General features: G+C 32.2%; 1 protein-coding gene across 1 annotated transcript in view; it reads right to left on the reverse strand.

The window, feature by feature from the left end:
• Nucleotides 1–16214, reverse strand: part of LOC113393769 (uncharacterized) — a 112310-nt gene that overhangs the window by 22412 nt on the left and 73684 nt on the right. The window contains exon 3 of the mRNA XM_026630817.2: nt 3963–4085. Coding sequence (XP_026486602.1) covers nt 3963–4085 — 123 coding nt within the window. The remainder of the gene's footprint in view (nt 1–3962; nt 4086–16214) is intronic.

Raw genomic sequence — 16214 nt, forward strand, 5'->3', positions numbered from 1 at the left:
ATCAGTAGCTAAATATACTTGTAATCACTTAGGCTTAAAAATATTTTAACATAATAAAAAAATGCAAAATATTTTTATGCCAACGGTACAATTTTCCATAAACAAAACAAGTATTGTTGGAAACAGCGTCGTCATTTTCCGTGACAAAGTAACGGCGACGAACGGAAAGCTGTATAAAGCCACATAGGAAGTAACCTACGAGAACCTCACTTACATTTGAGAGAACACACAGAGAACAATTTGCGGTAAATCACAGTAATATTCGTATTCTAATTATTTGATTAAAAGCTTTAACTTGACAGTTCAGTTTGGATAGACATAAGATATACTTAGAGCCATAGTTGTCCAGTGCGATACCTGAATTTTGGGCTAAGATTGCGGGTTCAAAGCCAGGCAAGCTTCACTCAGTTTCCAAATAGATAATTTGATTATTATTTATATGGTGCTCGACGATAAAGGAACCTATTGTGTTAATTGTATTACTTCCCATTATGGTACTTTACATGTGTCTGGTGAAATTTTGTATCACGTATTGCCATTGGAGTAGTGTGGTGCTATATGCTCCAAGACTTCTTAGCAAGAGAGGTGGCCTTAGTTAAAGATTGAGACCCGATTTGCACCCTGTTCTTTTTTAGTTAATCTACCAAGAATATTCTGCTTACTGCTGTGTTTTGGTGCCAGTGAGCCATTGTAATTTCTGCTGTGAATGGCGATGCATTGTAGGTATAAGGTTTTTTTTTTTTATTGTTTCTATGTTTAAGGCAGGGGTAGCTTATAATTGAGCAGTTACTCGTCGACTTCCCTAAAAATATGTTGAAAAGATTCGATATTTTCCTCATCAATCAAAATGAAAATGTTCTTTATTCAAGTAGGTTCATAAAAGCACTTTTGAATGGTAAAGTTAGTGTTTAAATTAAAGTAGAGTTACCACTGGTTCAGAAAGAAGATTTTAAAGAAAAGAATCGGCAAGAAACTCATTATATATAAAGATTTTTTTGCTGCTTTAATCGTACTATTTTTATATCTTTTAAAAACATACGTGAGTTTGTTTAGAAATGAATGTGTATTTGTGACTGATGCTTTTCAGATTTTTTTTTAATTTCATAAATTTAATGGCATGGATACTAGGAATTTGGTCCTGTATTCATGTTTTCTGGAAATATTTTTATTTCCATTCTCGTTTTATTGTATTTAGTATTTTCTAAGTAATACGAAAATAAACCGATTTTATATTTTATAACACATTCAGGAAATGTTTTTTTTTTGTACTCTGAATTGATCAAAATATTCAGTTACTCGTAATTCCAGTTAAATTTTATTATTATTGTTATTGTTGTAATTGTTGCATAAGAAGTTTTTGTATCCGTAGATTTTAATACAGGATATAAATTTATTTTTATATCGTTGACTACGTATTTCATTTGAGTAATTAAATTATTCCCAGTCCTTTTTAATTACTACAAGTATTTAAAACGGGATATTTATCATGTTTTTATTTTTATTTCGTGGAGCTCGATATTTCGACATTATGAATGTCTTTTTAACGAGACAAGACATCCCGTTTTAAATACTTGTAGTAATGAAAATAACCATGTTAATTTAAAACCTTAATTAAATCTACATTCCCAATGGTGGTAGTTTTCATTCAATTCAAGGATTTGATTTGTGATACGCGTATTTCGATGAGGGGTTTAATTCGCTTTTGTGATATAATGGTAAACTTAATCAATAAATAGAACGAAGACGGACGTGAGGAGTGCAGCACTGGCCTCGTCTCATATCAAGGAAACAGTGTTACGAGCATGAGCTCCGCGGAAAAAACATGCATTATTTCAAATTATGTCTTTGTTCCGTTTGCCGTTGAAACATATGGACTTTGGGGTAATGGTTTAAAAACCTTTATTAAATAGCATAACACCTGATCTTATTGCTTCTGTTGACAGTAATGCTGGTTCATTTCGCCCCCAGAATCAAAATTGCGATTCAACGGGGAAATGCTGCTAGCATTCTTGCCACCATTCCACGCGGTCATGATTTGTACAATAACTATTTCTAAATTTTATTCGTGTATAAAATAGTATATTGAATTTGTTCATATATTAAACAAATTTGATCTTTTGTAATTTTATATAAAACCGAAGGATATTTGAAATGTAAATAAGGTCTTAAATGATTTACAATAGTATTTGAATTAAGAGGATTTTGGATCAAAACACTATGTTTATTAAGAAATAAGGTATTTGCGTAACATTTCACGCTGAATTAGCATTTCAATAGACGATCAAGAGATAACAATTTAATATATAAAAAAATATATATTATAATCGTGATTAATCACTTTAAATACTACATAGAATACATTATTTCCTAATATATTCTTTTTGAACTCTTGTCATCGTTTATGTTTGTAAAGTTCCGATTACAAAATATTGATGTATTAATTAATTTAAAAAAATAACAGTTACTCAGCGAGTCCTGCCCCCGCTTTAGCACTCTGAACAGATTTACTTGGTGGTAGGGCCTTGTGCAAGCCCGTCTGGGTAGGTACCACCCACTCATCAGATATTCTACCGCCAAATAACAGTACTCTGTATTGTTGTGTTCCGGTTAGAAGGGTGAGTGGGCCAGTGTAATCACAGGCACAAGGGACATAACATCTTAGTTCCCAAGGTTGGTGGCGCATTGGTGATGTAAAGAATGCTTCATATTTCTTACAGCGCCTTTGTCTATGGGCGGTGGTGACAACTTACCATCAGGTGGCCCATATGCTCGTCCGCCAACCAATGCCATGAAAAAAGATACAAAATACGATAGCTAGCAATCCATTTTATCTATTTTATTTATTTATTTATTTATTGAAAAAGCTACTAACTTATCACTAAGCACTTAAAATTAATAACTGATGTGGGTAACATTCGAAGTGAAACGTCTTTAAAGACACAACATTGATCTTCAAACGTAGCTGTGATCTAATTTATCTAATCAATAGCACTTATATTAAACTAGCTGAACATGGAAACATGGACATGGTTCATGAAAACATGAACAGGAAAAGCCTCCTGAGCAATGAATTAAAAAATGCCTATATCTTTCCCTGAAACTTGGAGAACTTGCTTTGGAGCTTTGGAGAATTTTACATTAACAGCCTGTAAATTTCCCACTGCTGGGCTAAGGCCAGGGGCTTTGAGGAGAAGGTTTGGAGTATATTCCACCGGGCTGCTCCAATGCGGGTTGGTGGAACACACATGCGGCAGAATTTCATTGAAATTAGACACATGCAAGTTACCTCACAATGTTTTCCTTCACCGCCGAACACAAATTAAGCACATGAAAATTCAGTGGTGCCTGCCTGGGTTTGAACCTGAAAGTCATCGGTTAAGATGCACGCGTTCTAACCACTGGGCTAACTCGGCTCTATTTCAATGATATGTAACATATAATACTTTAAGCATTACAAACCGGACACTTGTGTAGGCGTCGCCATAATAGAGTATGTCAGCAATTCGTTAATTAAATACCAAAAACAAGTGATCTAAGTTCATAATCCTTCGAAATAGCGGCTGGAATCGCTTTACAGATCAACTTGTTGCACAAGCCCTTCATGCAACAAGTTGCTGATAGGGCATCGGCGGTTTTCAGTAATTACCCATTAAAACAATTGTTCGTGATATAAAACAGACACTAGTTGAGGAACTTTACGATGACCTGTAGCGATAATGCAAGCAATTGTAAAGAAAAGTTCCTTGTAGAGTCTGGGCAACAGCAGAAAATAGAGTAATTGCTGAATTAGAGAAAATGCTGTATTAATACTTCCGTCTGACTGAGAATTTATTGAAAGAAAAACCCAATACTTTTTAATAGGCACGACCGAGGTGTGAATCCAGGATTTTGACATCTGCAGCCACTGCTCTTATAATCACTAGAACAATTAAGCGGTAAAAATCAAGCTAAGGATATCATACCTTGGAGCAGCGCGGGGCATCGCAGTGTAGACCGGCCACTCATTGTACATCAGCGGGTCACGGTAGGGCACGGCCGGTACTTCGTTAATCAGCTCGGGAGCCCGAGCTTGCCTCTTTGAGAACCTGTAGACAATGTTTTGTAAATTTAAAATAAAATAATTGTTAAACAAGGTATATATTTATGATAAGTTGCACACATCCTCGTAATCTTAAAACTTTCAAATTAAAAGCATCAGCTGATAGTAATTGTTTTGCAAATATCTCAGTTTCTTTTTTGAGTATGTTCCACCGTATTGTTTCTCATTCGCCCGAATGGAGAAAAGTAAATATATTTTATATAAGTTTAGGTAATCTTATAATCTTGTTAATAACATTGTCATGCGTTGCTAGGTTGAATTAAAATTATGCGAAATAATCGCACTATAAAAATATAAATAATTTACAAGATACTTGTCTTAATATGTTATTTTTATAATTCATATCCTTAGAAATGTTTTGCGTATATATTTCTGTTTCGTATTCCTAAATTTTAAATGTAATATAAACACGTCTTTACAAGGCACGTAAGAACGAAGGGAATACATTAACTTGTGTTGTAGGCATCATGACGTAAACGTGAAAAGATCCTGACATTTAAAAATATTTACGTTTGAAATAAAACGAGTTTTTCAGTGTTGTGTTATGTTGGAATTTTTCATTTCAACTACGTCTCTCTAAGCTACGTTTGTAAGAAAAAATTCAAAGGCTTTTGAATAAACTGCTCACTTCACACTCATGATTTGTTTGAGTCAGGAACGTGTTACATGTCAATAATGTTACTTTCGTCTTTGATCTAAAAACATAGAATATACAGGCAAGCGGATAAATACTTTAGCCTACCTAAGTATATTTTGGTTGTTGAAAAAAAAACGTAAGTTTTTCCAAACCTTTATTACCATTTCAAAATTGTTTTATATCATTTCAGAAGTAATCCAGAATAGTAAAACTTAAAACGTATTTACGCCAAAATACATACGCATGACAATTATCAAATTATGGATCTAAAGATATTAAGAAAAAAATCGACCATATTATATTTATCAAAGATTATCTGATTACATCACTTCAGTGAACATAAATCAATTCGAAATATGATTGAACGAGTTTTCCAATACCAGATTTGAATTGAATTTTATTGTTATGGATTTCCGGAAAAAATTGTGATTTAATTTCCATGACATTTTGTAACAAACTTTTCTTTTTATTTGAAAATTATTGTCAATAAGAAGTCCCTTTTCACTGATTTAGATTACTTAGCTTTATTTGGTGGTAGCATTGTGCTGGATAGGTACCAACCAGTAATCACATATTCTACTGCCAAACATTGGCGTAAAGCATCGATCATTCGGTTTAAATTGGTGATTGAAGTAGTGTTTGATAGGTAAGACAAGGATATCTTATTCACAAGGGGATTAATATTTCTAAGAATACAGTTACAGTTATTACTGTTTATATTGACTCCAAATTAATAACGAATATTATGAAGCTGGAAAGTTAGTACGGTTAAACGTGCTAATGTCAGAACTATAAGTGTAAATTCAAGTTACGTCTCTAACGTCTACTGATATAACTGTATGCATAAGTACGCATAATCCTAATTTAAGGTGGAAGAAACCACGGAGCAAAGTTAGTTTTATAAACATAGTACACAATATTATTGTTATTTATTTTCGTTCATCTTCGTTGATATAAACTCTTTTTATCGAAGCAAGGGCTTCCATCAAATTCCAATGTCAATTTAGATTTTTGTGGTATAGATCTAGCACACGGTGACAGAACAGTAGCGACTTCATCATCTTCATCTTCATCGTCCAAGAAGCTTGAATGTATTTTATTTGTGTATATCGGTACATGTAGACTATGATCTTAAATCTATTAAAACCACACATCACTATCTACATTATCAATGAGGCTTTACATTAACAGCCTGTAAATTTCCCACTGATGGTCTCAGGACTTCTCTCCCTTTGAGGAGGTTTGGGCATGTTCCACCACTCTGCTCCAATGCGGGTACAAAACACATGTGGCAGAATTTCGTTTAAATAAGACAGTGTAGGTTTCCTCACGATGTTTTCCTGCACCGCCGACACCAGATGAATTATAAAATCAAATTAAGCATATGAAAATTCAGTGGTGCTTGACTGAGTTTAAACCCGCAATCATCGGTTAAGATGCACGCGTCCTAACCGCTGGGCCCTTTCGGCTCTTCAACGAGGCGTTAACTATGAGTTAAAATTATATTGTTATTTGTGCTTGCAATAACATACTATATCTTGGTCTAATATGTTCAGTGTTGACTGTTCATAAAATAATTGCCTGAAATATTCTGTATATATCGCCGGCAGGTAATAAAGGAAAAAAATATCTTTACTAAAGAATCGTCATATAGAAACTTCATGGTATAATTTTATTTAAAACATAGTAATCTTAAAGCCATAGTTGACTAAGTACTTTAAGACTAAAAAGGTTTTAATCCGGGTCAGCTAGGAAGCTTAAAGCGATTAGTATTTAGAAACCATTACATACTTTGTCGTGTAGAAAATATAATGTGAAAATGGCCTTGTTTCGGAGAAAAATGTGATTCCACTGGACTTGGCTGAGGATTAAGTCCCAAATCCTTTGTCTTAAAGCCTTTGTAAAGCAGCGAGACATGCATGGACTATCACAAGAAATTAATCTATCTTATAGAGTAAAACCTCTTTTGTTTTGGTTCAACCCTTTTTTTATTAATAACGCTTTCGAACTAAAACGTTTTTTTTTGTATTAAATTATTTTTTTTATTTTATGGTAAGGAGACGGAAATTTATGCGAAGACTTCCAATACTTAAGAAATATTAATGATGTTAATAAATAATTATTTACTAGTTTAATTTGTGATTTCTATGTCTCATTCACCTTTATCGTAAACAATTATAGATATTTTTAGACTAAAAATACAAAATAATTAATTTTATAATAATTCTAAATAATTTTGTTTAATTTACAACAACAGTCCTCAAATACGGTTAGGCACGCGATTTTGAAAGTATTATTAATAATAAGTATTATTGATATTCAAATACAGTTAAAAATAAGATATTTTAAAATGCACAACTTATTAATATACTTGTATTCTTTACTATTGAAATGGCATTTCTCTTTTTCAGACAACTTTTGTCAAGTATTCTTTCGTCTTTGGTACATTGTAATGAAAATTTAAATCTTTAAATAAATTAAGTACTACCTTTTGATTTATTTTTACGAAAAACAAATATATTTTGTGGGTTTCTATTCAACGACGAATACTAGGTTTTTTTTTTTTGACGAAATGACCAAACGGTATGTTTTCCTTAAGATAATATTTAGAAAATATAATAGTTCAGAGATTGCTTTCATAGCAAAATATAAATGTGTACGAAAACCGTTCAACGATTAACATTCATAGGGAGTTTACCTGTCTCTATAACGGAATACCTCACATACCGTGTAGTGTAGAGAATTTAATTCGAATAACATTTAGTTACACATGGAATTTGTTAATATAATATTGGTATTCATTATTAAATAAATTTTCGCGTTTCTAAATGAACGAGTTACCCCTCTCGACTTCGTACCGATAAAATAAGGATTTTATCCTGCGAATTTTGTAGCCAATGACATATTAAGCAGTGCAAATAGTAATGTCTTGTAGAACAAGATCCTTTATCGAATTTAAATCATTCGCAATATTTCTAAGACTTAACGAAACGCTATGTTTGTATCTATTAATAAGATTTGTTTAATTTTAAATTATATTAATAACGATTATTTTTTATGTTTCATATCTGAGTCCTGTGATGGTACGATGTACACCATCGGCTGTTAGAAATGTTAATAATTCTTTATTCTTCGTAGTATGTCTTTGTGCAAGTCCACCTGGGTAGGTATCGCCATTGTTGCTTTCCAGTTCGAATGTTTAGTAACATTTTAGGTGTCGATGTTGGTGGCCCATGGGTGATGTAAGGAATGCTTAATATTTCTTACAGCATTAATGTCTATGGGCGCTGGTGAACACTAACGATCAGTGTATAGTATAGTAAACTATATAGTGTATATATCACAAAGCATAAGATGAATTATAAACACAAATTAAACAGACCGATTTGAACTGAAAATCATCGGTTAAGATTCTAATCTTGTAACCACTGGTTTATCAATAATGTAGTTAGATATAGCGAATTCCAATTATGAATTTAATTATTTATTATATTATTAAAAATAAAATTTCAAATTGTCATGTGAGCTTAAATATTACGCAAATATACGTCGTCCGCCTGATAAATCGCAGTCTATTTTTGTCGTCAATTTGACAAATTTTTTTTCGTATTTTGTATACTTTCCTATGAAGTCAATCAACGTCAAATGGAGATAAATGGTCTGACGTTACGTTGTGATGGAGCATTGTCGATGTCGTTTTATAAATGTAAGGTGAAAATGTAAACAAAATCAATATCAATAGATATATATCTGTACTAATGTTCGCGATAATCATAATTTTTTTTATGGAATAGTTGGCAAACGCATCGAAGGCAAAATGTTGGTCGAAAGAGACGCTCTACGTTTAATACGATCTAATAGAAGAAGCTGGTGCTGGAGTGATCCTACCCAAAGGTGAGAGTAGTAATCCATGGGCCAAATTTGCACCTTGTATAGTTTTAGGCAACAGGGTGAAAGTGTCGCGCTACTGAACTAGGTACATGGAGATTTTTGTTTTCTTTTAACAGACAGATCCATCAATGAGAGTGGGTATTATATTTCATAAATAATTCGTTTAATTTAAATTATAAATATCATATCAGATATTTCATGAATATGTAATTTTGGATCTGGATTTGAATCAAAATCAAAATATACTTTATTCAAGTAGGCTGAAAGTAAAAGCACCGCTGAATTTTCATGTTCTTAATTTGTGTTTATAACCCATCTCCTGCTCGGCGGTGAAGGAAAACGTCGAAAGGAAACCTGCATCTGTCTAATTTCAACGAAATTCTGCCACATGTGTATCCACCAGCCCGCATTGGAGCAGCGTAGTGGACTATGCTCCTCAAAGGGAGAGGAGGCCTTAGCTCAGCAGTGGGAAATTTACAGGCTGTTACTGTTGTACTGTTGACTCAATAATTTTGCAATTTTCATTGTTTCGAATTTTTTGGGTTCACATTTTATATTTTGACGTTTTCGCATTGCTATCACATTAAATATTATTTTTTTTAAAGTACACTGTTGATCTCCGTGTTACAATTTATACTATCTAGCGTGAAATTACAAGAGCATGATAAAACAAAATGGATGCCAAAATGAGACGAATGATTTTTTACAATCGTAAAGCACTCTGATGTTTCCCATCATGAGTGCAAAATACACATAGTCGACCGTCCCATTTTCATGCAATGCACGCTATGAAACATACAACATTTTTTTTTTTAGTTTTTCTTCCGATGCCAAAATAATCCACGGAACTTTTTTTTATAGGTTTTGTATGAATATTTTTTTTTTTTATTTCTAATAACAGCATTTACAATTCTATGTTTACAGTTATGATTAGCATATATAATACACGATTTTAGTTAAAGAGATATTATTGCAATAAAAGGTAGACCAATGACAGGTAGAACTTATTTTGTAGAATTACATGTGTATAAACTTGACAGTGTGTATTATGTATGTATGAGTGCCTATCTGTTTCTGTGTGTGTTCATAAGGAGCGTTTAAGCGTTAAAGGGTATTTTTATTGCAATGCTTGCTTATTAAGTATTTTCTTAATTGCGCTTTAATCTTTTGAAAAATAGTTACTAGGTCGGTAAAGTTATGTATTATTTATGACGTGTCTACTCAAATTAGTATTAAATCATTCGGTATATACATACTTATTCTTTTTGAATTGATGCGAGAGACTTTTAAAATTAGTACTAATATTATAAATTTGAAAGTCACTTTGTTTGTCTGTTTACCTTACGCGGCCTTACCACTGGACCGAATTTAGTAAAATTTTGTATAGAGCTTGAAGAAATTAGGCTATTTTTTTATGCTTAATAGCTGCAAGTGAAGGGCAACTATAACTATTAATAGTTGTCATAATAAATAAACATATTAATAATATTTTCTTACTGTATTATAAATATAATTAATAAATAACTTTAAAAATGTTTTCCTCACGTATTTATTGCAAACAGTACAGAGATTGATTACATATTGGTTTTAAAATAAAGAAAGGTTTTAAAGCAATTAAGTTAATACTCACACATATGAACCGCTAGGGTTGCCAACTAATCAGATTTTTACGGACAACTGCAGCCGGGCTTTGTTTTAAATCCGTCTGGGTGTTAATGTACCCATATTCAGTGCGCATCGTGAAAACTGCCTATAGCGTTGTTCCGGTATAAGAGGTCCTTTTTAAAGCCTCTTATTTTTTAATATTGACAACCTCCGTGGTTGAGTAGTGTGTACATCAGTTTTCATGGATACGCCACTCCGAGGTCCCGGCCGAGTCGATGTAAAAAGAGTTTATTAGTTTTCTATGTCTTGGGTCTGGGTGTTTGTGGTACCGTCGTTACTTCTCATTTTCCATAACACAAGTGCTTTAGCTACTTACATTTGGATCAGAGTAATATATGTGATGTTGTCCAATATTTATATTATTATATTATATTAAAAATATTAGATCTATGATTGGTGGTATTCAAAGCTTAATAATGTTCCATTTTTACAGTGCATTTGTCTATGTGTGCAAGTCACCATCTTTGATTATTTATATGACTAGATAGACTGTCAACGGTGAGAACCTGAACAAAATAGTAACCAAATGTTGGCAACTAAGAACATTGAGTACACGCACACTAAACTAGTACGGCGTTTGGTGTGTCAAGCGTAGCTGTTTCGTATACCAAGATGATGAAGTTGGCCTGTTTGTTTTAGTTCTTTTGTTGTGGGGCACTCTTTCTAGATATAATTTAAGGGTACCATTTAATATTAGAAGAAGTCTGCTGTTGAGTTAATATGATGCAAGATTGTGAGTTGAGTCATAGTCTTTATGTTTCTGGAATTATTGTATTGGAAGGATTTAATTTTATTTCAAATAAAATAATGATAATTAAGAATGAATATGTATTTATAAATAGCATTCCAGTTTTTTAACATATGCAACTATGTTATAAAAAAAAGGGGAACATTATCAAATTACTACTATGGTATTTGTTGTTTATTGCATAAGGGTTACTAGTTCATTTTGTGATGAAATCTGTCAAATAATAGAAAAAAATTTACAACTCGACGCTGTCTGTCCTTACGGATTTATGGTTACAAATGATTTTTTCTTAACAAAAGTATAATACCGCCTTTATTTTCACCTTATGACATGGCGTGAACTGTTATTTAAGAAGTACTGTATTATAAGATATACTATATATTCGCAGCCGTACGTTTGCCATTCTATAGTAATATGTGTTATAAAATGGATTGTTTTAATATTATATTTCATCTTATTATTAAATAGTCCTGAATTTATTTAATTTATGGCAACCCTAACCTTAACATGAACGTAATTATATTTAAACACGACCACGTTCTAGCTTTACTGGATATTAAAGTTCCCGTCTCATCAGTTTTAAAGTCGTTTAAAACTTTAGCTATCAATTACTTAAAGGCGAGAAAAGACGAGTAAAAAACTATTTGCTTTATAATAAACTAAGTTGACCATCCTTCTTCTTTTCTTTAGGTTTTCTTAATCTTAATTATCAAGTAATTGTTTTTCTACTTAAATAATTTCAAGGAAAACAAATGGCAACATTAGGGTCAATGAAAAAGAAAAAATAAAAATAAAAAATAATTCTGAAGTTTCTTTTGTTCGTAAAAGAATACATGCAAAGGTTAGTTTGTTAGAAAGAAAAACAAAATCCAGTCGATTCTAAATTTAAAATTTAATCGGACGCGACGTAACTATTGAGGTTCGTTTCGGTGTTCTCCATTGTTTGTTCAGTACGTTCGAAATTCTGAACTGTTCATAACTTAACATTTAATTTAATCATGAACAAAAAGTTTTGATATTCTGTTTTTGAACGATATCTATACGTACATTATAGATACGAAAATAATTTATATGGTTTACGCTTTCACGGTTCAATCAATGAAGCGAAGTTCATGAAATTTTGTACGAAGTAAACTGAATCTCAAAAAAGAGCATGGAATTATTTTTTTTATACCTAAAACCTTTATACCTAGACCCCAAAAAACGTGGTAATTTTCTTACATTATACTAGCAAAAGCAATAGTGTTGTAATAGGTAAGAGCTCACTGTTAATCGTAAACTGTTAATACTAACATTTATTTTTATTAGAATATGTCTGAGAAATATTTATCTGTAAAAGCCAGTCTTTAAAATTAATAGGTAGCAATTCTAGCCCTTAAACTAGGAAACCCTGTGCCTTAAGGGCCAGTGTCTTTTCAAATAGTGTTCCATTGTATTATAGTTATATTAGTTAAGTTATAAAAGATTCATATTGAATAAAAATTCATAGGTAAAGATAAAAAACTACATAGAAATTTGAATTTAACATTTGAAGCGCTTGGCGTATTCGTATGACATTTACCGCGAGTAATCCGTAATATCCACGGTACGGTCGGCATTACCTTTGACTATGAGACTGCCGAAATGGTATCAATGATTCTAATTACGCAACTGCGCTATAAAGGAGCGTAATGTTTTTTGGTTTTGGGTCTGAGTTTCTTTATTTCATATTTATCTATGAGGTATCGTTAGAATCATGACATAATCACGAGAGATAAATTCGGTATGGCAGTCGTTATTTTTTTAATTTCCAATTTCTAGTGTTATAGTACAATTCGTATTTGTATTATTTGAATATGCCTGCACGTTTTAATTATGTATATGACGGCGCCACTGTGTTTTGAGAGTGTCAAGAAACGTCAAAAGTGATAATGACATTTGACAGTGACATTTATTAATTTTTTAACACAAGGCCAGGTTAAAAAAGAAAAATAAAAAAATTGGAATAGTGCGGTTTGACGTCTCTTCACTCTGACGCAACTTCATAATCCATTTGCATCTCGCGTAAGCAAGACGTGCCTGGTGGAGCGTCGTTACTTTATTATAATATCGAAAGTGCTGATTGTATTACTGTTCATATTTTGTTGAAACAATTATTAGATATTGTACCCACGATCGCTCGGCAGCCACAGATGGATACAGAAAATAATGATAATGGCAATGTGCCGTTATATATGACATTTAGTCAATATTGGATATTATCAATGTCTTTGTAAGTTTAATTAAAAATCTTATGGTAAGTTTATTACATAAAAAAAAATTAATGATTAAATTATTTAACGCATTACTCCATAAATGATCGCAAAAAAGCCTGGAGTTATTATGGTGATGGTGGTAGGAGCATGGTATGTTATGGAGGTAGGATGTTTAATTGTATTAAATTATGAAATGTTTAATTAAAATTAAAATGGAAGGCGCAATTTAGAAGCCCATCAAAAACCAATGCAAGCTTTAAATTTAATATAATCTTGTTAAATGAATAAAGATACGAATAAAACATATTTTCATTTATCAAACAATGTAGTCATTGTACTTTGTTTCGTACTTATATCAATTATATTGTTTTTTGCGTATTCTTTTTTTAATTCTTAACGTGTTGAATTGAGTCAGTTAACTCAAAATTAATTTATGTATTTCTAAGATTGCGAAGAAGCTGATGGCTAGACGTTGACTCAGGGTTCAGAGCCATATGGACCGCTGTATGAGACCGCCTTGTAAGAGACTTACTCTTGTCACCAGGGAAATAATGTTAAAAGGCAGGACGGGAAATGTTGAAGTGAAGGCAAATATTCGTGTATATGTTTGTGCCAATATAACTCATAACCATATAAACAACATATAACTCCAAGTCTCATAGCCTTCACTATAACCGGGGCTCGTTTATTCTTCGCACAGAAAATCGAATTGCTTTTCAACGAGGAAATGCTGCTAGCATTCTTATCATCATTGCGTGATGTCATAGTTTTTTTTCAAACTGTTTTTAATTACTTCTTTAATTTATTAACGTGTTCAATTTAAATAATTTACAATGATTAGTGGTATTTTAATTTGTATTAAAATTATGACAAGGTGAGAATCTGAAATTTAATTTATAAAAATAAATATAAATTTATTTGCATCATCCAATTTATTGATTTTGTTTTGTATATAAAATTAGGTACTATTAATATTATAAGATTATTTGAGTTGATCTAACTAACTCTGATGCCACTTCTCTTGTGCCCTGTTCTGTACTAGGCCTATTGATCTGTGCCGGCTTTGTGGCATTCCACTTTATTGGACAATAGCAAATCTATTTCGCGACTCAGATTCACGTTTCCCATTTCTATTTGAATTCCGCCGTTTTTGTTATGATGGTTCGAGCTTAAACACTAAATCGACTTTAATTCAAAACGTCTATATTTATATTACGAACTAGATCTCGCCTTAGAGTTTGAAACACCTTGCCGTTTTAGGGGTTGGTTGTCTATTATAAGGAATATTAGTATAGAAATAAAAACTAAGTATAAAAATAAAGACTGTAATATATTATGTGTCAATAAGGGTTTCTTTTTTGTTATTTTAATATAATATAATGTGAAATGTTAGGCCGACGTAACACAACTGATTAACTTTGTATATGAAATGAATTTTATTTGCTTTACTTTAAATTTGAAAATGTCTTGTCAAATGCAATAAATCCTTTTTTTTATAAAACTACTAAAAGTTTTTAGTCATCATAATAACAATTTTATAAAAAACTTGCTATCCCACGCGTGTTTGAAACGTCTGAAACATGTCAAATATAATGATATAAAATGTACAGCGGATTTTACGTGTTGCACGTTAATACAACCAGCTATCTTTTTACAGATATAAAAGATAGATAGCAAATAATAGAACCGAAACATAAATTACAACAAGATTTCATCATCGAGTCTGAGAAAAAATATAAAAGCACTTGAAAATTCAGCAATGCTTGCCCGAACTTAAAGCCGTGAACTTCGGGTATAGTCTACTCTGTTCATTGAGCTATTCGTTACGCAACGTTACATAGCTATATTTACTGATATACTCGTAATATCAGTATATATAATATATGAAGTGCTTTTGTATGTATTATATGTATAAAATATATTTGAAATATAAACAACAAATTAAAATGAATGTTCTTTTTAAATATTACGTATCATTACTAGAATTAATAAGCTTTAGCTATTTGCTAAAGCGCTCTTATTGCTTCATGTATTTAGGGTGGAGTTTTAAAACGGTCGTGGTTAGCCAATCCCGTAACTATGAGTATGAAATGATTTTTTTTTAAATGCTAGAGGCGGGAAACGAGCAGGTTTCTCACCTGATGGAAAGCAACTTTTACCGCTCATAGACAACTGCAACATCGGGGGGCTTGCAGATGCGTTGCTGGACTTTGAGAAATGTGTAGGCTCTTTTGTTAAAAATTCCCAAGTCGCATCGGTTGGAAAAAACCCAACGACGATAAGGGTAATCAAAAAGTGCAACATTCGATTTTTAAAAATCAATATTACCCAGCTAAGAATCGATTCAGTTGATTTTCCGAAAAAACCATCTCGTTTTATTCCAATTCTCAATGCAAAAATTAAAAAATCCCGTTATTTTCCATTCGATAGCGTTTTAATCAAATCAGGTCTGAGGTATTTTGTTATTGGCCCAACAGAGGGCCCCAAGTTGACTAACAAATTGCCCCTTAATCGCAACCGAATAGAATCACTATCGTTGCCGTTCAGTCATTTTCCTATTCTACTAACACAACAATCCAGTTGCGGTCCAGTCGAAGTTGGATCGGAATTCAATGAGGTTCGTATCAGAACAGAATACAAATTAGTGGAATGACATTCGGTTACGATTAAGCTGTGGTTTATTTTTGTGAGGAATAATCGAAGTTGGATCGGTTTAGAATCGGGAACGTATAATAACTTCAGGTTTTGAACCTTGGGATTCACAGGCTTATAAACCTCGTTAGTTTAGCCTTAAACAATTTGAAATGTCAAAAAAACGATCAATTATGTAACTTTTTTGTATTATGCCAGCACATTGTAAACTTAGCGAAAGCATAATGACGAGCAACCACCCCCGAAAAAACGGAGCGCGTATCACTGATATTTTAGTAGGTATTCCGG

Source organism: Vanessa tameamea, chromosome 26 (assembly GCF_037043105.1).
Source record: "Vanessa tameamea isolate UH-Manoa-2023 chromosome 26, ilVanTame1 primary haplotype, whole genome shotgun sequence".
In the NCBI taxonomy this organism is placed as follows: domain Eukaryota; kingdom Metazoa; phylum Arthropoda; class Insecta; order Lepidoptera; family Nymphalidae; genus Vanessa; species Vanessa tameamea.